This window comes from Cornus florida, unplaced genomic scaffold, assembly GCF_030987335.1.
Source record: "Cornus florida cultivar Cherokee Brave unplaced genomic scaffold, ASM3098733v1 CherokeeBrave_3.0.0_Hap2_Chr11, whole genome shotgun sequence".
Classification (NCBI taxonomy): domain Eukaryota; kingdom Viridiplantae; phylum Streptophyta; class Magnoliopsida; order Cornales; family Cornaceae; genus Cornus; species Cornus florida.
In genome coordinates, this window is record NW_026775581.1 from 73,646,351 (window position 1) to 73,671,563 (window position 25,213).

The 25,213-nt window shown below is 35.0% G+C and overlaps 2 protein-coding genes and 1 long non-coding RNA gene across 4 annotated transcripts in view; 1 reads left to right on the top strand and 2 right to left on the bottom strand.

Moving 5' to 3' along the window:
- The window catches only part of LOC132284176 (uncharacterized), a 31,076-nt gene extending 21,049 nt beyond the window's left edge, over positions 1–10,027 (bottom strand). Inside the window, exons 1-3 of one of the 2 annotated variants that reach the window (XM_059786252.1) lie at positions 9,603–10,027; positions 7,835–7,896; positions 4,900–5,004 (exon numbers count right to left, since the gene is read on the bottom strand). In XM_059786252.1, the coding sequence (XP_059642235.1) occupies positions 4,900–5,004; positions 7,835–7,891 (162 nt within the window). In that variant the 5' untranslated portion in view covers positions 7,892–7,896; positions 9,603–10,027. Of the gene's footprint in view, positions 1–4,899; positions 5,005–7,834; positions 7,897–8,745; positions 8,952–9,602 lie in introns of those variants that run through there. The other variant, XM_059786251.1, reaches the window with a different exon arrangement.
- A 1,499-nt stretch (positions 10,028–11,526) lies between these two features.
- On the bottom strand, positions 11,527–13,580 carry LOC132286225 (uncharacterized). The gene is made up of 2 exons (XR_009472717.1): positions 13,131–13,580; positions 11,527–12,640 (listed from the first exon to the last, which is right to left on the bottom strand). It is a non-coding gene; the product is annotated as an uncharacterized LOC132286225 (long non-coding RNA).
- Positions 13,581–20,477: 6,897 nt separating this feature from the next.
- LOC132285646 (rust resistance kinase Lr10-like) lies at positions 20,478–21,934 on the top strand. Its single transcript, XM_059787841.1, has one exon. The coding sequence runs from the start codon at positions 20,542–20,544 to the stop codon at positions 21,727–21,729; it is 1,188 nt and encodes a 395-aa protein (XP_059643824.1). The 5' UTR covers positions 20,478–20,541; the 3' UTR covers positions 21,730–21,934.
- Positions 21,935–25,213: the final 3,279 nt, after the last annotated feature.

Sequence of the window (25,213 nt, forward strand, 5' to 3'; positions counted from 1 at the left end):
GCGACACCTGCATGTTCTTATCCACTGCCAAAGAGGTTTGGGATGCTGTTCGATAGACTTATTCGAAGGCTCGTGATGCAGCGCAAGTGTACGAGATTAAAATCAAGACTGGTGCGATGAAACAAGGTGGAAAGTCAGTCACGGAGTATGCGAATTCACTGCAGAATCTGTGGCAGGAACTTGATCATTACCGGTGCATTAAGTCTAAATGTCCAGAAGATGCTGCAATCTTGAAGGGCTTTATCGAAAAAGATCGAGTCTACGATTTTCTCGCAGGACTCAATGCTGAGTTTGATCAAGTCAGGGTTCAGATTCTTGGCAAGGAGGAGGTACCATCTTTAAATTAGACCATCTCTCTGATCCGGGCAGAGGAGAGTCGCAAGGGGGTTATGCTTGAACCCCAAGCCCTAGAAGGATCAGCTATGGTGACGAAGACAGAACGGCCATCAATTCAAGAAAGTGGTAAGGCAGATTTGTCACGGTTTCAAGGAAAGGGCAACAAGGATACTCTTTTGTGTACCTATTGCAAGAAACCAAGACACACTAGAGAGAAATGTTGGAAGTTGAATGGTAAACCACCAAGCAGAGAGTGGGAATACCGAGGAGGACAGCAGAGAAGCCAAGCCAACTTCATCACAAATCAGCCAAGCCACGAAAAGTCTCAAGAACAGAGTGGGTTCAATGATGAGGAGATCGAGAAGATAAGGGGGCTTCTGGGATCATTGGAGAAACCAAGTGGTGCATGTTCTCTCGCACTCTCAGGTAAGTTTTCTGTTTCTCACGGATTACATGTCTCAGATGAACCTATTAGGAATCTATGGGTTATTGACTCAGGAGCTACAGATCACATGACTCACTCTTCACTAAATTTTAGCACTTATAACCCCTGTCCAAGCAATCGAAAAATAGCTGTTGCAGATGGTTCTCTCACTACCGTAGCAGGTCTAGAGGATATCCATATCAGTCCATCTCTCACACTAAAAAATGTCCTTCATGTCCCTAAATTGTCCACCAACCTGATATCCCTAAATTGTCCCTAAACTGTCGTTCTTCTTACTGTACATTTCAGGACCAGGATTTGGGGAGGAAGATTGGACTTGCTAAGGAGAAGAACGGGCTCTACTATCTTGAAGAAACAGGAAAATCTTATATTGTCAGGAATAAATTACCTCTGTCATTTCTTTCATCATCCAATAAAGACACTATTTGGCTTCATCATTTTAGACTAGGACATCCATCTTTTGGAATTTTGAAAACTATGTTTCCTTCCTTGTTTAAGGGGCTGAAAGTTGAAGATTTTCATTGCGATGTGTGCGAATTTGCAAAACACAAGTGTGTACCCTTTCCGGTTAGTGATAAAAGAAGTTCAATTCCATTTTATTTAATTCACAGTGATACATGGGGCCTTCCACAGTTAAAAATGTGTCTAGCTCACGATGGTTTGTTTCCTTTATTCATGATTGCACTAGAGTCTCCTGGATCTTTCTTCTTAAATCTAAATCGGATGTAAGTAGTGTGCCTCCAAATTTCCATAACATGATTCAAAACCAGTTTGGGGTTAAAATAAAGAGATTTAGATCGGATAACGCAAGGGATTATTTCAATCAAACCTTATCTCCATACTTTTAAAAAGAGGGAATTATCCATGAATCCTCTGGTGTAAACACTCCACAACAAAACGGAGTGGCAGAGAAAGAATGGTCATTTATTAGCTACAACCCGAGCCTTTCTCTTCCATCAAAATGTCCCAAAAACTTTCTGGGGGGAAGCTCTGCTTACAGCTGCATACATAATCAACAGATTACCTTTGAGGGTGCTGGGGTTTCAAACACCAATGGAGACACTTGCCCGTTTTTATCCAGATCTAAGAACAACAAACAACCTCATTCCAAGAATCTTTGGATGCACTACTTTTGTTCATGTCCATAGCCATAATAGAGGGAAGCTAGATCCAAGAGCCACCAAGTGTATTTTTGTGGGTTATTCGTCTACTCAAAAGGGTTACAAGTGTTACCATCCACCTACTAGGAAGTTCTTAGTCTCTATTGATGTCACTTTTGAAGAAAAAATACCATATTTCACTCAGCCTTATCTTCAGGGAGAGTCTTTGGCATTCATTGAAGATAAGGACAGAGACTTTCCACCTGTTCCATTGGACTCCAACCCAGTTTTTATGCCAATTCAACCTATACCTCCTAAACCATCATCACAGATACCTCCTGAACCATCATCACAGCCCGTTTCTGTGTCAAATACTACTCCTATTCAAAGTCCAATGACAGGGAATAATGAACTTCGTGACTCTATGAGGTTTTCATAGGTGTATTCAAGACAGAGACCGGGGTCCTAATCCTGTGTAAGTCCAAGATTCAACGCCTAATCCTGAGAATGAGGTAAATACAGCTCCAGAAACTCCACATGATCATGATATTCCCATTGCCATTAGGAAAGGCACAAGAGAATGCACTAAACACCCATTGTACCCTTTAGCGAAGTTTGTGTCATTTAAAAAATTCTCACAAGCACATAGGAGCTTCCTAGTCAGCCTAAACACTATTCATATTCCTGATACATTATCTGAGGCATTATCTGATGAGAAATGGAAAGATGCTATGAGAGAAGAGATGCAGGCACTAGAGAAGAATCAAACGTGGGAAATTGTCAACCTACCACCAGGAAAGAAGACTGTAGGATGCAAGTGGGTGTTTACAGTGAAGTACAGGTCAGATGGATCTTTGGAGAGATACAAAGCCAGGCTCGTGGCAAAGGGATACACGCAAACCTATGGTGTTGACTATCAAGAGACATTTGCTCCGGTGGCTAAAATGAGTACGGTAAGAGTCTTGTTATCACTAGCAGCCAACTTCAATTGGTACTTGGAACAATTTGATGTAAAAAATGCTTTTCTTCACGGTAATTTGGAGGAGGAAATATACATGGATATCCCTTCAGGCTTTAAGGGAAATCTGAGTAGCAACAGGGTTTGCAAACTGAAGAAAGCGTTGTATGGCCTAAAGCAATCACCAAGGGCCTTGTTTGGAAGATTTGCCAAAGTAATGCTTGCCACTGGATATAAACAGAGTCAAGGGGATCATACTCTCTTTATTAAACACTCAGATGCAGGGGAGTCACTGCTCTTTTGGTATATGTCGATGACATAATTGTGACAGGAAATGATGAGAAGGAGAAAGAAGCCTTGAGAAAATGCCTAATCAGAGATTTTGAGATAAAAGAACTAGGAAGATTGAAGTACTTCCTAGGAATTGAAGTAGCCCATTCCAGAGAAGGCATTTTCATTTCACAACAGAAATATGTAACTGATCTTCTAAGGGAGACAGGGAAGCTAGCATGTAAGCCAAGCTCCACACCGATCGATCAAAATCACAAACTCGGGGAAGTAAGTGAAGATCCAGCCGTTTACAAGGAAAGGTACCAAAGATTAGTAAGGAAGCTTATATACCTTGCTCACACAAGGCTAGACATTGCATATACCGTGAGCGTGGTTAGCCAATTTATGCACAACCCAAGAGAAGTTCACCTACAAGCAGTCTACAGAGTACTACATTATCTAAAAACTAGTCCTGGCAAGGGAATTTTATTTAAAAGGAACACTGGATTAGTCTTTAAAGGCATACACTGATGCAGATTATGCAGGCTCACTCATTGATAGACGTTCCACCACGGGTTATTGTACTTTCCTTGGAGGCAACCTTGTAACATGGAGAAGTAAGAAGCAGAATGTGGTAGCTAGATCGAGTGCGGAGGCAGAGTTTAGAGCAATGGCTCAAGGAGTATGCGAGTTATTATGGCTCAAGATAATTCTGGAAGATTTAAGAATCAAGTGGGAAGGACCAATGAGGTTATTTTGCGACAACAAGTCTGCCATTAGCATTGCTCACAATCCTGTTCAACATGAAAGAACAAAGCACGTGGAAGTAGATAGACATTTCATAAAGGAGAAGTTGAATAGTGGCTTAATTTGTACTCCATACATCTCAACCAATGGTCAACTTGCTGATGTGCTTACAAAAGGACTAGGAAGTGCAGCGTTCCAAGAATCTATTTCCAAGCTGGGAATGAAAGATGCATATTCCCCAGCTTGAGGGGGAGTGGTGGAAAGTAGAAGATTTATTCCCTACATAGGTGGATTCATAAGGAATGTATTTTATGTGTATCATTGACTTTCCTAGAATCATGGGATAATAAGTTAGAGAATCCCACTAATATAGACTTTCCTAGAATCATGGGATAATAAGTTAGAGAATCCCACTAATATAGAAATTCATTCTAATTCATTTTTTAGGAAGGTTAGTTTCCTATTTTATCTTCCTGTGATTAGCTTTGTACAGGCTGTAATTTGTGTATATAAGCCGTGTATTGGCTTTCTCAATTACAATACAATTTTAATCTTTTCTCCTAAATTTGTCAAGGACTACACTGTTGCCACCAACATCGCCTATCATAATGCAGCATTAACCACCAGAACTGAATTCCTGCCACCACCTCTACCAATAACTTTTTGAAAATTTCTTGATAATGGCTGAAGCATTCACATGCTTCCACCTACAGAAATGTACATATTATTTGACTTTATCTAATTCCATTTTTGGTGCATAGTATATTGAGTTAGATACTATTTTTTTTTATCATATTCTAAATTCTGTAGTGCATGTAGCAGAAGCTATTTAATTCTTCAATCTATAACCATCCGTTCATTCTGACAAGTGGAAACATCATTATTCGTCCATGATCCAGTATCTTTTCCAAATGCAACTTTAAGTTTAGTCATCTTACTTGCAAACTTGTCTTAAAGGACCAGGTAACAGCTGATCTTCATGTAATATGTTGTATAAGTAGCTATGCATGCATTATTTCCTTTATGAATAATAAGAGGCATACCATATGAATTATTTCTCTAAACTTGAGAGTAAACTCTGAAAGAATATTTCCTTTACAATTTAATTTTCGTTGCCAAGTCAGGGAAGCAGGTTTCCCAGGGTCAACCTGAAAAAATAGAAAAAATGGAATAAGATAAAAGTAGAGCAGAATCTAGATGTTATTATGGCAACAGTTCGGGCATACTAAACATCTTGTAGTCCAAACTTAAACCAGTATTCTACACAAACCATGTTTCTGTGTACATTGTGTTACCACATTATCCTGCTTGAATATATCACAAGAAGATTAATGATTTTGGCAAAAAGATAAATTACTCAAATAAATATTTACTTTTACAACTATAATGCCCAACAATATTTGTCGTTTAACAAGGGCATGTGCATATTTATTTTTACCTCATAAAAACTAAAATAAAAAATAAATCATATCAGCAGCAGAATACTCTACAATTACACTTAACTTCTTTAAATTGCAAGAATATGTTTAAGCAGCAATACTGATTATAAAATAGAAATTCTGGGTGCAGTTAAGAATGAAAATTTTAACAGAACATCCCTAAACAATAAATATATCACTGAGAACTAAAATATCATATAAAACCCAGGGACCAGCATCCTTCCCTTTAATTTAAGGAGAGCATCGGAAGGCTCACACCTAGAGCTAGTGTAACAAAGAATCATAGTATGGTGCCTAAAGTATTGGGCTTTAAGAGGCTTCCATCTCTTGCTGCAGCACCTGTATTTGTTTTTAGTATCATCACTGATAGACAATTGATGTTGTGCCTGCTACTCTGCCCTAGTAGCAATATATTCTCTCAATTGCAATGACAGGATATGGTCTCATTTATCTCGCTTCCCACTATCAACAAAGATTGTCATGGGGGTCTATGAACTGAACTTTTAAAAATAAATAAATAAATAAAAAGTCTGTTTATTTGGTGATAAACAAGTGAAGCTGGACCTTAGTTTTATTTTCTTCTACACTCTTCTACTTATCTAATCAAAATAAAAATGACCAGGGTGGATGGACTATTCTCAAATTCAAAATTTTACAGCAAACTCATACCTGCAGGTGTTGTTTCATGGTCTAAGGCCTCAGATGCCCTATCCTTATCTACTTTTGTTACCAACATTTGATCTGAGTGCAAACTCAGCAGGATGCAGGATTAGCATTTATAGATTCCCAAGTCCTCAGTTATTTGCTCATTGTCTGTCAGTATCTCAGCGTGTTTAGACTTTAGACCAATTCAAAACTTCTCAGGTGGTTAAACCTAATGAAGTTAAACATAAGCTTTCGTGTTCTTGTTGGGTTGAGAAAAATAACATTAATCAATCTGAGGAAAAATTACAGCAACTTGCCCTGAAAATATTGCGTGTGTGGGGTGGGTGAGGGGTTTGGAATTGTTCATGTGGAAGCATTATTTCCTTGACACAAACACATCAACTGCAACTATATGGTAATGGACATTCATTCTCTTTCTAGAAGAAGATATGGTTGAAGTTCCTAAGCAAATGAACACAAAACATCATTCAAGATCCAGATGAATTGCAACCACACGGGGTGGTACTGCTTTGTTTGACCAATCTTTTTAGCTTTTGTGGATTTCATGTCTCGAACCTATCTTTTTGACTCCAATACTGCTCCCCCTCTCTCCCGTGGAATGTTAGTCACCCTTTGACTTCCCTTGTGCATGGAGAGACTTTCTTGCTGCTTTTAATAACAACATTCAAGATCTCGATGGCAATGTCTTCTGGCAGAGATTTGATTAACATGCATAGACTGCAATATTTTTGGTCATGAAGTCGATAAATGCACAAAAGGTCCTAGACCTCAAAACCACAAATCTCACCAGATCAACAATGGATACTTAAGGAACATGTTGATCCAAACACAATGCATCCAGTTCTGATGGAGTTATGAATGGTGACCCAAAGGAGTGCCAAATTTAGAGGAAGCTAATGATGATGATGTCACACCCTTTGCCAAAGCGCCCTGAGATTAGAGTGTGATCCTGACTTCATGGTCAGGACAGTCAGGTCAAGAATCCCAAAACCTAGCATGGGGTGGACTAGGATTGAATTGCACTAGCATCAAAATATACCCAATCCACAGCACAACATAATATCTCCACGATAGGCCAAGTATTTCTTAACTGTTATCTGTAAATTTCAGCAATATCAAGAATCATCCTCACTCTCAATATAATAACAAAATTTACCCGATCATCATCTATGAGGATTTCCTTATCAAATAACACACCTAATCCTTTATCTTCATGAAAAATAGACATTACTTAAGACATTACAACTTAAAAGCTCTACATCAGATGGTATATTCCATTCCACATAATTGAATATGTGTCTGTCTTTCATGCATGAACACCCAATATGAAACATGATCTAGTCATCCAAGTAATTAATATAGTATTCAAATATAACAATCATAATCAATCACAAGATAATCTTTTACATCAGGTTAGTGCAGAAGAATATTGGTTAACACATGGAACAAATCATCCCATGATTCAATTATCCTCTCTTTTGGACCAGATCAATCACAGGCAGTGACTGTAGTTCACCTGCTGCCCACCACTCTCTCTCATGTTGAATAAAATCTGAGATTCTTGCTTCAGCATCAATACAGAAAGGCTTTTGTCATTGTCACGAGTAAGAGAGCTAAAATGCAAAAGCTAGTAGTCGACAAAATTTTCAAAAGGTTGCTAAACAAAACATGTTGAATTTCCGGGAGGACAATTATTAGAACAATTGCACAGTCAGCTTGGGTTTGTGCAAATAATGCAACACAGAACAAACAAAAGGTCAACAGTTCCAAACGCAATGTGGCATAAGGTAAAGAACCTATGGAAGTATCCTGAACATCATTAAGGACAGTTGTTATCCACTTAATTCATTGCATAGTCAGGTGAATGGCTTACCTTGAAACTATGTGAAGGTTCCCCTTCTCCGTCTTCTTTGAAACCATTCTCCAGCATATTGCCTAAGCAAAATGAACAATAAAGATAAAATCAGTCAAAAAGTGGAATTAATGATTTAAATTGGGATGGCAACTAGATTTATTAAGCTTCTAAGAGAGAAAAATAAAAAAATAGGGCAATGGAGAAACTGACTTTATATAGTATCGAAGTACATAATTTTGACGTATGAAGAGTTACAACAAATTTTCCCTCAACTTCTTCGTAAATACATCCATCAACATAACTTTCTGGGAACGACATAGTTCCCCAAAATTTGTCCATATTTTTTTTCCTTTAAGACTCCATACATCTTGATGGATATTGTATTATTTAACTCGAGAACAATTCATGATTCATCTTCAATTAATCTATGGTTAAGAACTACCAGATATTTTTTTTCTTTCTTTCTTTCTTCTCCAATTCTATGGAAATAGTTTAATGTTGAAAAAAAAAAAAAAAAAAAAAAAGAATAGAAAAACCAGCGGTCAAAACAAAAACAAGTCCATGTGTGATCAGCCATAAAACCATAAAAGATTTTATAGTCTTTGATGTACTACATGCCTAAATTTCTTTATCAAAACTGGTGTCTTTGCCTTATTGTAACTTGGCTTAAAAGCCATTGCCTGTTTCAGAGAAAAGATGGTACTCATTCACTCTCATCTTCCTTTTCTTCTCTCAAAAATACTTGTATACCAGTGACTTTTCATATATACATAACATTTCATATTAGAATTATGTGCAAGAGCACATTGAAGCATAGCTGATTGATTGAAATATCAACAAACACATATTGAATCATATAATTGAGACAAAAAGTATGCATTCAACAGAATGAAAAAGCTTTATAGTATCAAGATTGTTGGAACAATTACCTGGAAAAGGGAACACCTTCCGCAGAGAGGGATGAGAGTTGGTTGATTTGAAAGTTGTGAATGTGTGTGTGTGTATAATAAAAGAGAGATGGGTTCTTGCAAGTTGTGTATAATATATATATATGTGAGGGAGAGAGAGATGGGTAGTTGAGATGACAATGGATATGAAGATTTGAATATTCTTTGAGAAAATTACTATTGGTAGATTTTTCAGAAAGCTGATGTCTGCATGGGTTGTATGCCTATATAATACACAAGCAAAATTGTCCTATTACGTGGAATCCACAATGGAGGCTAAGTGGTCCCACAAATGCAACCCTGAACGCTCATGAAGTTTGGTGTTTATAATAACATTGTATTTTCTTGAAGTTTGACCTGTCTTCAACGACCCCTCTAATTTCGTCATATTCCTAAAAAGAAACTTTATGTCATAATTAAATTGCCTCTCATCTAAATTAAAGTGATGTTAATAGCCTTAAAATGTAATAATATTACAAAGCGTACCATTTTTTTTTATGAAACAAATACCTCTGATGAAATGAAATAGAATTGCAGAGACATCACTTCACATTTTGGAGCTCAGAGTGTCCTATAAACCATGTAGGACTAGAATACATATACCTATGGGTGGATTATGAGTTGCATAGAGAGGCCGACACCACCATTACAAATAAATAAATAATAAAATTTAATTGAAATTAATTCTTTCTTCTAACCATTTTCTCAAGTATCTTTCTTCTCTCCATCTCTAATAATAGCAAATCACCATATTTAAAAAAAAAAAAAAAAAAAAAAAAAAAAAAAAAAAAAAAAATTACATAAATACATTATATATGTATACCGGAAAGCTAACTTACCTCCCTCATGGAAAAGATGAGCATGTCACCATTATCACCAAATCAATGAACCCATCTCCAGCCACACCACTATATGAACTCAAAGTGCACAACCAGCTGCTCCTAAAATCAATTCTTCCCACCACCAGTGGACCCCATCGCAGAAGACCACCAAGCTTCAACTTCTTTTCCTATCGTATTCACCGGACTTTGGGTGCGAAATCGATTGGGCGGTGTGTGAATTTGAGGAACCGGGAGGAGGATTCGATGATGGAGAAGATTGGGAGGGTTGTGATTTGGTAATTGTAGATGGAAATGGTTCGTGTAAGAATTGGAAATGGGTTGATCAATCCCATTTCCCAATAGGGTCATTGGTGGTGGTGAAGAGCCAGAGATGAGGAGTTGGGGCGGTGGGAGGAGGTGATGTAGCGGCGGCGGCAGGTAGAGATGGCGGAAGAGAGACCAAAGACAAAGGGTTTAACGCGGGAAAGGGAAGGAGATGGTTGGAAATAGCATGTAACTTACAATGGGGCATTTTGGTCTTTAGGGATATTTAATTTTTTTAAATAAAGGTAAAAATGGCATTTTACAAAAAAACAGTTTCATGCATAATTTTTTTTTTAATTATAGTTTTCAACAATTTTAATACATAAATTTATTGTATTTCAACCATTTATCAAGTGAATCGGTTAAAAAATAAATTTATTGAAATTTAAAACAAATGTATTAGAAAATTTTTAAAGAATTCGTCATATTGATGCTTGTGTGTCCACGTAAATCTATATTACTATTAAAATATTTTATATAATTTTTATATGATACTATTATTTAATTTTATCTGAAATATTTTGCTCTTTCTGCGGAAGATACTCAAATCCTAATGATCAGTTAGAAATAAATCTAAGCAAATTATCAAAAAATTCATTAGAATTGTACGGCAGTGAATGATTAAATAAACTTAAATTTGTAGATGTCTCTGTTTAGTGATGAGTTGGTATTTTTGGTGAATCTTGAACTTCCAAACATTTTTGTATCTACTAATTTAATTTTTAATATTTTTTTTTGTCTCTAAAAAAAATAAAATAAAACAAGATCTATTCTATTATATATTTTTATTAAATGTACGTGATAAATCAAAATATAATACGATATGTTAAATAGTCTTATTAAAAGCGTTTCAAATTTCAAAGCTTGTTGGTGAGGGTGTGCTGTGGAAAGTTGAATGACAGAAGAGACGTTTCAAAGCATGGAAAGTTGAATAAGTCCTGCCAAGAGGTCCATGATGACTCGATTAATTAAACAATGCAATCATATATTGTGATCTATGACTTGAATGTTTTTTTGTTGACATATATTGCCATCTTCAGCAATGTGATCATATCTCAAATCTGGATGACTCTTTTGCCCACCAGATTTGATGCCCTGGTGGGTTGCAACTTGAAAAGCTATTCTCTCTGTTTTTTTCATCAGAGTTCTCTGTTTCTCTCTATTTAGGCCGAATAGAAAGGAAAAGAAAAAAAAAAGGCTTATTGTGTTTTGAACTTTTGGTATAAATTATATATCAAAGGAAAGGAAAAGAAATGGAGGGCTGCAAATTAGGTGTGATGGGCGAGTTTATTCTTCCAAAATTGGGAGAAAATAAAATGAAAGGATTATAAATTTTAATAAATAAATAAAAAATTAAGGCAGATTTTACCCAAATAATTGTAATTTTTTAGAAATACAAAACCTATGAAAAAAGGTACAATAGTAAATTAATTAAGTAGTATTATTTCCTTTCTTTTCCGCCCAAACACCATTACTATAGTTTTTTGTCTTTTCTTTCATTAATTAACTGCACGATGGTTTATTTTATTCTCTCATTTCCTTTCTTTTCTTTTCTCTTGTAACTAGCATTATTTTTTTATTTTTCCTTAGTGAAATGGTCGGTATTGAAAACTGGTGGTTTTTTTTTTTTTTTTTTTTTTTTTTAATTCAGTGTTTAAAACTTACATTGAGGTTAATAATAAGGGTAAATTATACTCAGACCCTCTGAGGTTTACACCTACATGAAAATTTTGGTTTTATTTTTCACTTATATTTGAAAGAGTGATTTAGTGTTTCACTTATACCCCAAATGTAGAGTTACTTTTAAGTGTAAAATGACTATAAAACCCTTTTGATTTTGTACTGATTTTATTTCATATATAAAATGACTTAACTATCCCAACAGACCCATCTGAAATGACCAAAATGTCCCCAAAACATAAACTGAATCCTATTGGCAGAGTTTATTGGTGGAATGAGCTGCTCGGCGGGAAGCTTGAAATGTCGGCACTGATGACGCTGAAATTTAAGGAACAGCAGCCAAGGAATGAACCAGTAAGAGGTGGGTCTGTTCTGCAGAGGCAAGCGGTGATGGGTGGCTGCTAGCAATCGCCGAATTGGGGTGGGTTTGTTCTGACGTTAGTGATGATGGATGAAGTGATTGCAAGGCGGCATGGAATGGCGAGAACAGGAGGCTATGACCATGAGTGGACGGTTAACGTGTCCGGCAAACTTACTGGCAGAATTGTCTTCACAGGTTAGCATGGAGTGCACGCCGGCGAAGTGGGTCTATGGTGATGATGGACGGCAGGTTCAAAGCGACGGAGATGGCTGGATGTTGATGGGCCGGCGATGGTGAAGATGATGGCAAGGTTTTGAGTCTTGACGGTGACGGATTGAGACATGGACGACGGTACGGAATGGCAGTGGGAACACTCCGTCCAAACTCTCTCCATCGTCACGACCATCTTGCAGCCTGAAAAACTTACCGGCGGGCTACGGAAATGTCTTCACCGCCGCAACTAAAGAAAGAACAGTTCAGCCCGTTCCCGCCCTTGCCGAATAAGAGAAAAGGGTTCTTTTGTTGCCACATAACAGTCATCCTATAAGCTGTGAACTGTCATCTTGGAAAGATAGGAATTGGACAACTTGTACCGAACCTCTGAACCTGCATCCTTGTTCTTTCTCGTTAGCGCTTGAGAAGAGTGTGGCAGTTAGTTGCCTTGCCCCCAGCAAGTGATCAATGGATCCATCTGTTGAAAGAAAAAACCAATATGAAAACTCACTGGTGAGCATGGAGTGCACAGCGGCGAAATGGGTCTAGTGATGATGGACGGCAGTTTGAAACGAAGGTGTGTCTCTGTTACTCTATCTCTATTCCGTCCACTTAGCTCCTAAAAAATTGAGGGGGAAAAGGCAAACAAAATTGAATTATATATATCATGCTGTTCTAATAATCAAAAAAGAATATTTCCACCCAAACATATAGTCGAATTAAGGTCAACTAAGAGAATGTTTTGTGTTTCAGAGGTCCAACAATATTTGAAATTCTCAACCAATATTAGCATCTAATGAAAAATAATACAAAACCCAAATTGAAAACAGCATAATCCCCATTTGCCCAGAAACAAAATTGCATAATTCTTGTATAATTATCAGAAATTTGAGAGCAATAGTAGTGTAGTGGGTAGATTTATTATATATATGCATATAAGTATATATATATATAGAGAGAGTGTGTACAAGTGTGGATGCGTTCTTAGGGACGGCCTGACTTGATGAGGACTTCGAGGTCGACGAGGCCGAGAGACATGAGGCCAAGAGTGAGACCAGCCATGAGACCAGCGAAGATCACAAGTCCTATGATTATCAGCACATACAGCGCGAATATAGTCCCACAGCACGGTGCGTCCGCTGCCATCTCTAAAACTCGTATTTCTCTCTCTAAAACTCTGTCTCTCTGTATCCTCCTCAAGATTTTGCAGTCGTAAGGGAAGGAAAGGGAAGAAGGTGTGTCTGTTACTCTTAACTTTTTTTATAATTATATATATGTATAGTATATATTTTCCTTTTCCCAGGTCGGCAGAATAGCGATGATGAAGATGGCAGAACAGACAAGAGCGGCGCCGGCAGCGATGAAGGTGGCTGATGCAGGAGGTGTAGCGGTCGCTGTAATAACCGGGACGGGATATATATTTGTATAGGGGTTTTTTTGTCATGATTACACATATTTTGTATTAAATAATTGAGGGTAAAATGGTCAATTCACATGTATGAGAAGTGTAAAAGTAAGTTGGGGTGTAAATGAAAATTAAAACTAAAATTTCCATATACCTGAAATATGACCCAACCTCACCCGAGAGTGTCGGTGTAATTTACCCTAATAAAAACAAAGACTATTCTTTTTCTCAATTATTGCAAAAATGCTTCAAGCACATTTATGATATTGTAGAAATAACTAGAAAAGGATATTTTACACCTAATATCCTTGACCGATACATAATTATATATATTTTTTTATTAAAAGTTATTCTCCCTCTTGTATCTAAGAGAAATTGAGAGTTTTTATAACCGTATATTGTACAACATATAATGTGTAACAGTATAAGTACCAAAATATACTTTTTGGATGGATAGATGTATTGAAATAGAGAGAAAGAGAAATGGGAGTTGATTTGCATTTTAATTAAAATTCATTATTTTGAGATATTTTTTTCAAAAAATAAAGTACTACAACCAGACAAGCTTTGAGGACAATTAAGTTGGCAAAATATCCCAAAACAGATTTGTAGTTTTGCTTTGCAGAGCCCACATTAGTCATGTGATCCACTGACACCCTCCAAATCCACAGCGCCATCTCTGAATCAGTTTCAGATCTTTTCTCTCAAACACTAGTAGCCAAAATATGGAAGCCAACTTGACTGCTAGATGAACATCACAGTTCCTCATAATATCAGTCCCCCCACCCCCGTCCTTTGAAAGCCTCGCCGGCAAACGCTATTTCCAGTGAGCACCACTCGGGCTTTCACCGGACTAAGAGGGCATTTCAGAATTTTTATAAAAAAAATATTGGTCAAAATGGCTGATTAGGGGACAGTGTTTTTTGGGTGCAAATTGTCCCCTGATCAGCTAGTGTGTTTCTTGCACTTAACCCTCGTTTAAATTGCCCCTTTTTTAAAAAAATTTTTTGGACCTTTTATATACAGTGAGTGTGTTTCTTACACTTAAACTTTTGTTTAAATTGTGTCATACAATGTAAAAGAGGGATGACTGCTTCTTTTTTATTTTTTATTTATTTTTTTCCCGAAAATTGAGAAGGATGGCATATTCGTATCACTTAGAGTCAGTTTGAAAATCACTTTAATTTGTTTTATGTTTTTGTTTCAAAAAAAGAAAAAAAATTAACTGGAGAAAGCATGTTAGTTAATGTTGGTTAGTTAATTTGCATGGGGTTTCAGAAAAAAGACCCAAATATTGAAACAAGGAAAAATGCTATACTAATACAGCTGAACAATTGTAGGATAAATTTTTTAAAAAAAGGAAAAAAATAATGTATACCAATTTTTATTTGAGTTAAGTGCCAAAAAAAATACTCCTACTATAGATATAGTACAAAACAGTTATTGTATGATATAAAATCTCACTATATTATCAATTTGGTACAATTAACTCTATAAAAAGTCATTAATACCCTCTCTAATATAAATAGAATAATAATAAATAAATAAAAAGGCAATGTAAAATTACTATTTAAGATAATTTTTGTTTTTTTAATTTTTATTTTTCCTTTCTCATCTCTCCCGCACGATAGGTTCATGTGCTGGGAAACCCGCAAGATAGGTTTCTTTGCTTTTCACTTCAGACCAGGGCGGAGGTGAACAACCAGGAATAAAGAAAGCTGTGTAATTGAATAACGCTGTGTAACCAGGGCGGAGGTTAACAAGCTGTGTAATTGAATAAAGAAAGAACCCTGCCTCCAACTCTATCAGCTATGGAACAACTATCATACCCAAATAGCAGTCCCTTCGACCACAGACCACCATCGCCGGACTGAACTTCTCCGCCACTCGCCGTCACGTGCTCATGGGAGTACATCTAAAGCGTTTGTCACGCGCCCCTTCTTCTCCGGCGATTTTTTTTTTTTGTTCTCATATTCTTTTTATGGGAAATGACGTCTTGTTTTTATTATTTAAAGCTGAAATTGATAGCTGTTCACATTTTGGTCCCGTGGATTTTCCCATCTCTTCACAATTTTTGTGGAACTCAAAAGCTTCATATGGCCCTAATTTCTAACCAAGATTCAAACTTCCCCTCAAATGGTCCTTCAAATCCCTAGAATTATTCCAACTCAATGGGCCAACAACAATCCAAAGACGAATTGTTGGTGGTGGCTGTGGATAGGAGAGGAGGGTAGAATAAGAAAAGAGAGGATAAAATAAGATTTTTAAATTTATTTTATGTTAATTTTGATTCAAAAAATAGTCAGACTTATTTAAACATTATAAACTGAAATATGCATTTTAAAAAAATAAGGACCACTTTAGACAGGAGTTTTTTTTTTTTTGGCACTTAACCCTTTTTATTTCAACCATCCAAATATTTTTTAATTCTTTATTTTTTGCTTTGAAACTCATGTTTTTGTTTCAAAATGAATCCCAACATAACAAATCCCAACATAACAAAAACTCATTGCTTCCGCTTCATGTAAAATAAAATAGAAAAGAGCATTTTAATTTTTATGATTTCAGATCTTCTAATTTCATCACATCTTATAACAGTTTTCAACATGAAAAAGGTCAATGAAATGCATAGGAGATGATGGTACATGATGATTAACATATATATATATATATATATATATATATATATAATTGGCTGTAACTGTTCTACTTGTTTGGTGGGATCAGTCAGTTGGCAATGGGTCTGCATCACTTTTCCTTTTCGTTTTGTTTTTTTTGGTGACAATAATGCGTTTGTCTGTACTATGTATCATAACAAAACTTCGAACGGAGCCACTTCATATAGTAATATTTTGTTCCCAGGAAATTCAGCCATTTCATATATATGGATCACTTCATATACACACACACACATACAAGCGGTTATAAATATTTTATTCAAAGATTGCTTTTAAAGTTGAACAAAAGATTGTGACAGAAAGTTGTTAGGTAGGATGATCATTAATTTTTCTATATATTCTCCCCCTCCATTTCATAAGGAATGAAGTAGGGCCTGTTTGGTTGGCCTTTTTCTTTCCATGTTTTTGTTGTGGGCCAATTATTTATTTATTTTTTAGATAAAGGGCCAATTATTGTAGCAGCTAGGGAATTTTTTTAAATACTATATCAGTGTTTTTGGTCACGGAATTGGTAAATGATGTTTTGTTTTGTATGGTGTCGAAATCTTAGTCAAATAATATTTCTTAATAGTTGTCGTTCTTACGCTTCAAGCGAATTCTTGCTCTCACACCCCAAACGCACTCTCCCTCAAATTCTTAATGCTAATGACTTAATTCTGCCACTCTCATGCTTCCGCTCTCGAATTCGTTCTTACTCCCACTCCCGCTTTGTGAGACTTGGGTCGAAATGTTTTGTGAATATTAAATCAATGTTGAAACATTAATTTGGTATTTTTACATGTTTACGTGACAACGACTACGATAACAATGAACTATACCCAATTTTTTTTTTTTTTAACCAAAAAAAAAAAAACTCTAAAATGACCTTTTAAAACTATCCATTATATTTTTCAATCGTGCAACAATTTTTTACCAAATATATTTTTATGTTTTTGCTTCCAAAAATCTTGTAATAATTAGATGTTATCAAATATGCTTCTCATTACTATTAAACACTCTACAACAAAAAAACGTTGTTTCTGTTTCGATTTAAAACAAAAATGCAAAACGTTTCTGGTTACCAGTATTTTTCTATTTTAATATGAGTTCTCAATTGTATTTTTCTTAATATTGTCTAAATGAGTAAATGAGCTTTATTTTTCAATGGGTCTAAACTTTCAAGGTTTCTTAATAAAGGCATTCTGGAATTCTCAATTGGGCTCTTATTTTTCATGGGTCTAAATGGGCTCATATTTTTCAATGGGTCTAAATGGACTTATTTGTCATCCTTAAATATGTATTTTTCTTAATTAGGATTTTATTTTAGCAAATTTTTTAATATTAATATTTTTGTTCTCGATGGGCTTTATTTTTCTATTCAGATTTGGGCTTGTTTCAACCGTTTTAAAAGGTCCGTTAAATATTTAATTGGGCTTGGGATTGTGGGCCACCAAAATATTTTATAGACTTGGGTCGGAGGACTAACTGATTTTTCAAACTCACTACAAAGAATGGGCCATTGCAACAGCTATTTGTAATACCCCATTGGGCTATAATCTATTTGTTCAAACTAGAAATGCTCTGTTTTTTCATGTCCGTCAATCAACAAGAGACTGCATTCTCAATATTTCTTTGAATATGAATAAGAGGAGTCTCAATTTTTTCAAATAATCTATTTTTCCTCTCCTGTCAGATAAATACACAGTTTTTTTTTTTTTTTTCAATAACCGGGATGTCACCCTTGAGACCACTCTCAAATATTTTTTTTTGATAATTATTTGGTGCATGTGAGATATGAGAATGCGTATCTTCAACAGATACAACCATCATCGTTGAAATTTTCTTATAATTTTGAAAAGATGAACGGTATGTCTCACCCAAAAATTGAATTTGGGTACTTCAAATTATTGCCATTGAAGTAGTTTCATATTTTTAATATTCAATGTTGGTGATTAGCTCCCTTTTTAAAAAAAATATATTGGACCTTCTGTTTGGGTCATAATTTAGTGACTAAGAAAAGTATATTCTTGTTAATGAATTGGTTCAGCCTTGGGACATTCGTCTAAATAATAAAACAGAAAATCTTGATTTGACAGCTATTGTTATTATTTTTCCTGATAAAAAAAATAAATAAAAAAATACTGTTATTATTATTATTAATGCTTTATTCAATGAAAATAATTTGGTAATTGAGCCCTTGACTACTATTTCAGATTTCATTGTAAAATTCACACATAATCCTCTTTAAAAAGTGTCATATTTGTGTAGAAGAAACTTCATTTTTCTTTTTCTTTTTTACTTTTTAATTCTCTATAGAATTCTAATTCTGCCGACCCTGGGTTGACTAAATAAAATTAATTGATATGGAATTAAGAAAGTGATATTTTTGTTTTTCTTCATCATCCAGCAGATCTCATTGATGAACATGAAAAATAAATAATAGTGATTGACAGTTGGGACTGAAACTAGGTCATTTATTTTTATTTTTATATTTATAAGCTATTTGTTTGTTTCTTTGATTATGAACTAGGAAGGTGGAGGTTGATTTCCCTTCAAATAATCCATTCATTTTTTTGTCCCTTTAATAGTAAACAATTATTTGACCAAGAAACATCAAAGACAAGTATAGAAAAATTATTTTTTATCATAAACAATTATTTTTGTTTTTTGCTTTTGGAATAAGTTTCTGTCTTAATTTACATGGTGAAGAAACTTATATTAGGATATATATTTAAAGGAGGTTGGCCAAATACTAGAAGCAGAAAAGGGAGACAAGTAAAGGAGAGAGCTAGGTCTTGCTCTACTGCCCAGCATTTTTCATTCAGTGACTCACTCCACCCTTGATTGGTATGCGACTTCAACTCAATTTAGTGAATTAATTGTCCTTTATTTGCCTAAACTTGGGGCGCGGAGTATTTGAGATTATTTGTACTAAATTTTCTCCATTACCAAATTCAAGATCCCAATTTGGTGCCATCAAACATAACAAAAGTAATTTTCTGATATGTTTGTGCATTCTCTCAAAGTAGTTCTCTTTTTCATAATTAGAAAAACAAAATAGAGTAACATTTATATTCCTACATGTGTGTAGAGATATAAGTAGATTTTAATAGACAATATATATATATATATATATATATATATATGTATGTATGTATTTATGGTCACAATTTTTGGGTTTTATAGAAGGTGATTCAGAAATTCTGTTGAGAGGGAGTTCGGATCAGATTGAATTTATTACAAAATGGCAAATCAAAATTTTTATTTATTATATATATATATATATATATATATATTTGGGTCTATTATGTCCATTTTAGTTTTGGATGATTGGTGCAGTAGGAAAGAATTTGGGAAGAAGAGGAGAAACTGATAGTTCATTTAAGTATCAATTTGGTTTGAATAACTGATAGCTCATTTAACTTGGAATATATTTTACAATTTTTATTTATTTATTTATTTTTGTAGTTACTTGATAGAGGTATCAACTTATCTTGTTTAAAAAAACCATCCCTCTTCTTCTGTGTTTTCTGAATCAAGCCTTAACCAGGTTTGTTCAAAACCTGGAACATCTAATTATGTTTGAGCCATCTGTATCTCTAGACTACTGTTCATTAATTCATATATTATTACATTTACAGTTTAGTTAACTGTCAAGTTAAAATTAGATTTTCAAATTTTGATTCCAAAAACTTTTATTTTCTTAGATTTTTTTTCGTAGCTAAAGATTTGCATAGATCATTGTTGTACAAGTATGCTCATGCTCGCAACAGTTGCAAATAGATATATTATGAAATTGACATATTAAACAGGAAATTAAAACTAACAACAAAGGCTAATTAACATTCACAAATGCACATTCAACAAAAAAAAAAAAACATTCACAAATGCAGTCAAATGGTACATTCATTATAATTGAACACACAGCCGGATTGAATAGTCGTATTGTTTTTACTCTCAGAGATGTCCTACGCCTACTACAATCCCCCTCCACCAGAAGTTAGTGGCGGGACAATAGCAGCTGGTAAGTTCCTATACAGAAATGAACATTAGGGCTTGCTTGGTTTGTAACTCTGAAAATAGTTTTTTGTTTTTAGTGTTTTTTGAAAATTCGTTTTCCTGTTTTCTGAATTCTTGAGAACTGTTTTAAGAATTCTTGAGAATTTTTTTCAGAGATACAAACCAAGTAGGTTTCGTTGACATCGAAATTGAGCCTTAAAAGTCACCATTTTTGAGTTGTTTGAATTTGCAGCCACAATAGTGAGTTTGATAATACTGGTAATTATCGGCATTGTTTCTTGCTATTGTGCAAAGAAGATGAGAAAAGCAATCATAACAGAACTACAAGTAGCAGTTGCTCCACCACCACCACCACTCAATGCAGTTCAAGTTTGGCAAGTCGATGGACCTACAATGCAGAGGATCCTGGAAGACCTAGCAGGAGACAAACCGGTTCGATTCACAGCTCAGGAGCTATGCAACTTCACGAATAATTACTCGACAACGTTGGGGTGTGGAGGTTTTGGGATAGTTTACAAAGGACAGTTTCCAACTGGAATGAAGATTGCAGTGAAAGTCCTCAACAGGAGCTCAGACAAAACAGCTCAAGAGCAGTTCACGGCTGAGGTTGCCATTATTGGCAAAACCTACCACATAAATCTAGTTAGGCTCTACGGATTTTGCTATGATCATTTCATGAGTGCATTGGTGTACGAGTACATGGAAAACGGGTCTCTTGATAAGTACTTGTTTAGTGACACACAAGCAATTGAGTTGGAGAAGCTATATGAAATTGCAATTGGTACAGCCAAAGGAATTGCTTACTTACACGAAGAATGTCAGCAAAGAATCATTCACTATGACATCAAGCCCGGTAATGTCCTCCTCGACCAAAACTTCCATCCTAAGGTTGCAGATTTCGGCCTAGCAAAGCTTTGCAATAGAGATGACACTCACATTACTATGACAGGATATAGGGGGACTCCCGGTTACTCTGCACCGGAGTTTCAACTCAAGAATTTTCCCATCACTTACAAATGCGATGTTTATAGCTATGGTATGTTGTTGTTTGAGATAGTGGGACGGAGGAGGAATGCTAAAGTTGGTTCTACTGATAGCCTGAATTGGTTTCCAAAACATGTTTGGGACGAGTATGAGAAGAACGAATTAACAACGATGACAGTGTCTTGTGGGATTGAAGAGAAGGATAGGGAGAAAGCAGAGAGAATGTGTATGGTAGCATTGTGGTGTGCTCAAGACTCACCTGAGGCTAGGCCTCCAATGAGTGCCGTGGTGAAGATGTTGGAGGGAGGAGTGGACATAAAGCCGCCTCCTAGACCATTTCACTACCTGTTTTCAGTAGGCATGCTCAATCCTGTGGCCGGCACTGGCAACACTTCAGGCTACTCAACAAGCGAGGGAACTAATTCGTATTGGTACAAGGACTCGACGCCAATCATGACCAAATACGAGATACAAATGGCTAGTTCTTCATCATATACTTGAATTTAATTTTTCCTATCTTGGTTAAAGATCTTAGACATGTAATACTTTGATAAAATGTTCTTTTTAGTGGTAGATATGTTTGATATTTGGTTTAATCTTAACAACCACATTTGTCTTTCGAGATTCATGGTACTTGTTTGCTGAGGCAACACCTTGATTCAATGTTCAGAATACCTTTAACATTGGTAGCTCATATGTTCTTCCTTGAGAGCCCTCTAATTTGTTGTACGATTCTCATATTTGATTGGTTAATTTTTTGGTTTTTGTAGACATGCATTGTTGTTCAAGAAGCAAGAAGTATTAAATAAGGTTAAAGCTATTTTTGCTTGTTATTAATGCATACTTCAGAGTGAACATTTTTGAAGCTCTTCTATATAAAATCGTTCCACAAATAAGAAGCTCTTTCTGAACTCGTCTAAAGTTGGAGCTGGTTCGAGCACCAGGCTGGTATACATATTTTTGTAAAAATAGAAAAAACAATTTAAACTTGAACATATTTAGAATAAATTTGGTAAAAATATTTTAAATATTGACAAATACTTAACAATCATAATAACAAAAATTGTTAAAAAAAAAAAAAAAGAAGGAAAAAGAAAAAGAAAAATTTTATCTAATAAATTTTTTTCTTTTTCTATATATAGTTATTACTAATTCAAACAAATTTGGACTTTAATTTTTATTCACACCCATCTCTAATCTTGTTAAGATGATTATAGACTTGTCCCAATGGAAACAAGTTTACGAGTTAAATTGACGGGTTGCCTGTAACGACCCGAACCATGGGTCCAAATCGTTTTTCGGTTCCTTACCCGAACCCGAGTACTCGTAATAGTTAAATAGTCATTCACTTTCCCAAAACACTATTAATACATTGTACGAGGTGTACACGGTCATCAAATGAGGGTAATATAGGAAAAGAAAAATAGAAGTGTCAAGTTACAGGAATCCGTCGACGTGAAGTGGTAACACGTAGACTGACTGAAGGATATCGGTCAACGTGAAGTGGTTACAAGTTGACCGGTTTGTCCTAACAACAATGTTTTGGCTACTGTTCACATACCGGTAGACGTGTGGGCATGAACACGTCGACCGAAATGTGCTTTCCTAATTAGCATTGCTCATTTAACTGCCCACCAAGTTGCAACTAATCTACTAAAGCTCCTGTAAGCATTGCTCCTTTAACTGCCCACCAAGTTGCAACCAATTTACTGAATCTTAACCACTACCACACCACCAAATCACCATGATACTATAACATCATTGTAAGTATACACTTACATGAAAATATCATAATAATTATTTTATTCTTACGTAAATAAATTAAACAATACAAATATAACTTTATAGCCATATGTCCCAAAACTATATAGCTATAATTTCAAGGTCTCATGACCCAAAAATACATTGCAACATACAATGACAGAAACCTCCTTTTTGAAATAAAATTCATTTACAAATATTCCACGCCATACATTAGATTACAAAATAATATTTAGAAATAATAAATACAAACCCAAAAGAGTAAATCTCTGTTGCCATTGCAACGATTACAAAATAATACAAGTTTAGCACAAGGCTTTACAAAATTTACATTGATTACAAAAGAAATCAAATGGTCTCTCTAATCCCATCTTATAAGCTTGTGGGGGATATCATCCACCACCTTTTTTCCGTGACCTGAAAAATGATAATAAGGGGTGAGCACAACAGCTCAGTAGGAGGTGCCTAAAACGCACTCCTTAATGATTTCGTGAATCACATTCAAAGCATAGAATAAAGGAAGAGGGTCATGCTTATTTGGGAAAAAATACTCATCATCATGCAAATCCGACATAATCTACAAAATGCAATACAATGCTAATGCAATGCCAATGTCGTTCCCCATTTTTCAAATAAAATCTTAACCAACGCAACTACCATCAAACTGTTAATGTAACTTGGCCCGAGGTGACTCCCCGGCATAACGAGAAAAGGATTGGCCAACTATACATGACCTAAGGAATTCCTTAGCATTATTTAGGGCATAGGTAGCTCAACCACACACAAAACAGTCTCCCTACGTTCTCTCTAGGTCTTGGTATCATCGCATATTATAACAGTTTTCAACATGACAAAGTATGGAATTTTCTTAATATTAGGGTTTTATTTTAGCAATTTTCTTTCTTAATATTAAAATTTTTGTTCTCAATGGGTTTTATTTTTCTAGAAGCAAGCCCTTTCAGTCGCTTCGTTTGAAGTAGAATTCCACACGATTTGTGAATCCCAGTTTTCGCCACTCCGGGCTTCTCACAAGAGTCAATATATATAGGGTCCAAGTTAAACATTTTATGGGCTTGGAGTTGTGGGCCACTAAAATATTTTATAGACTTGGGTCGGAGGACTAACTGATTTTTATTTTTTATTTTTTTTCAAACTCACTACAAAGAAAGGCCCAATCCAACAGCTATTTGTAATACCCCATTGGGCTATATAAACTCTTTGTTCAAACAAAGAAATGTTCTGTTTTTTCATGTCCATCAATCAACATGAGACTGCATTCTTAATATTTCTTTGACTATGAATAAGAGGAGTTTCAATTTTTTCAAATAATCTATTTTTCCTCTCCTGTCAGATAAAATACATATTTATTTTTTTTGATAACCGAAATGTCATCCTTGAGACCAGTCTCAAATATTTTTTTTTGTGTGCATGGTAGATTTGAGAATGCATATCTTCGGTAGATATAACCATCATCGATAAATTTTTTTTATAATTTTGAAAAGATGAGCGGAATGTCTCACCCAAAAATTGGGCTTTGATACTTCAAATTATTGACATTGAAGTAGTTTCATAATTTTAATATTCAATGTTGGTGATTAGCTCCCTTTTTTACAAAAAAATATATTGGATCTTCTGTTTGGGTCATAATTTAGTGACTAAGAAAAGAGTATACTTGTTAATGAATTGGTTCAGCCTTGGGACATACGTCAAAATAATAAAACAGAAAATGTTGATTTGACAGCTATTGTTATTATTTTTCCTGATAAAAAAAAAATATATATATATATACTATTGTTATTATTATTATTATTAACGCTTTATCTAATGAAAATATTTTGGTCATTCAGCTGTCGACTACTATTTTAGATTTCATGGTAAAATTCACCATTCAACTATAATAATCCACATTAAAAAGTGTTATCTTTACGTCGAAGAAACTTCTTTATTTCTTTTTTTATACTATTTAATTCTACAGAATTCCAATTCTGCCGACCCTAGTTTTGGGTTGACCAAAAAGAAATAATTCATATGGAATTATGAAAGTGCCATTTTTGTTTTTCTTCATCATCCAGCAGATCTCATTGATGAACATGAAAAATAAATAATGGTAGGGCAAAGTGAGAAAAATATCTTTAATATTTTAATTTTGGACAAACAATACTCTTATAGTTTCTTTTGGGTATATAACTCCGTTAATTTTTTTTAAAAATGAACAAATAAGAGT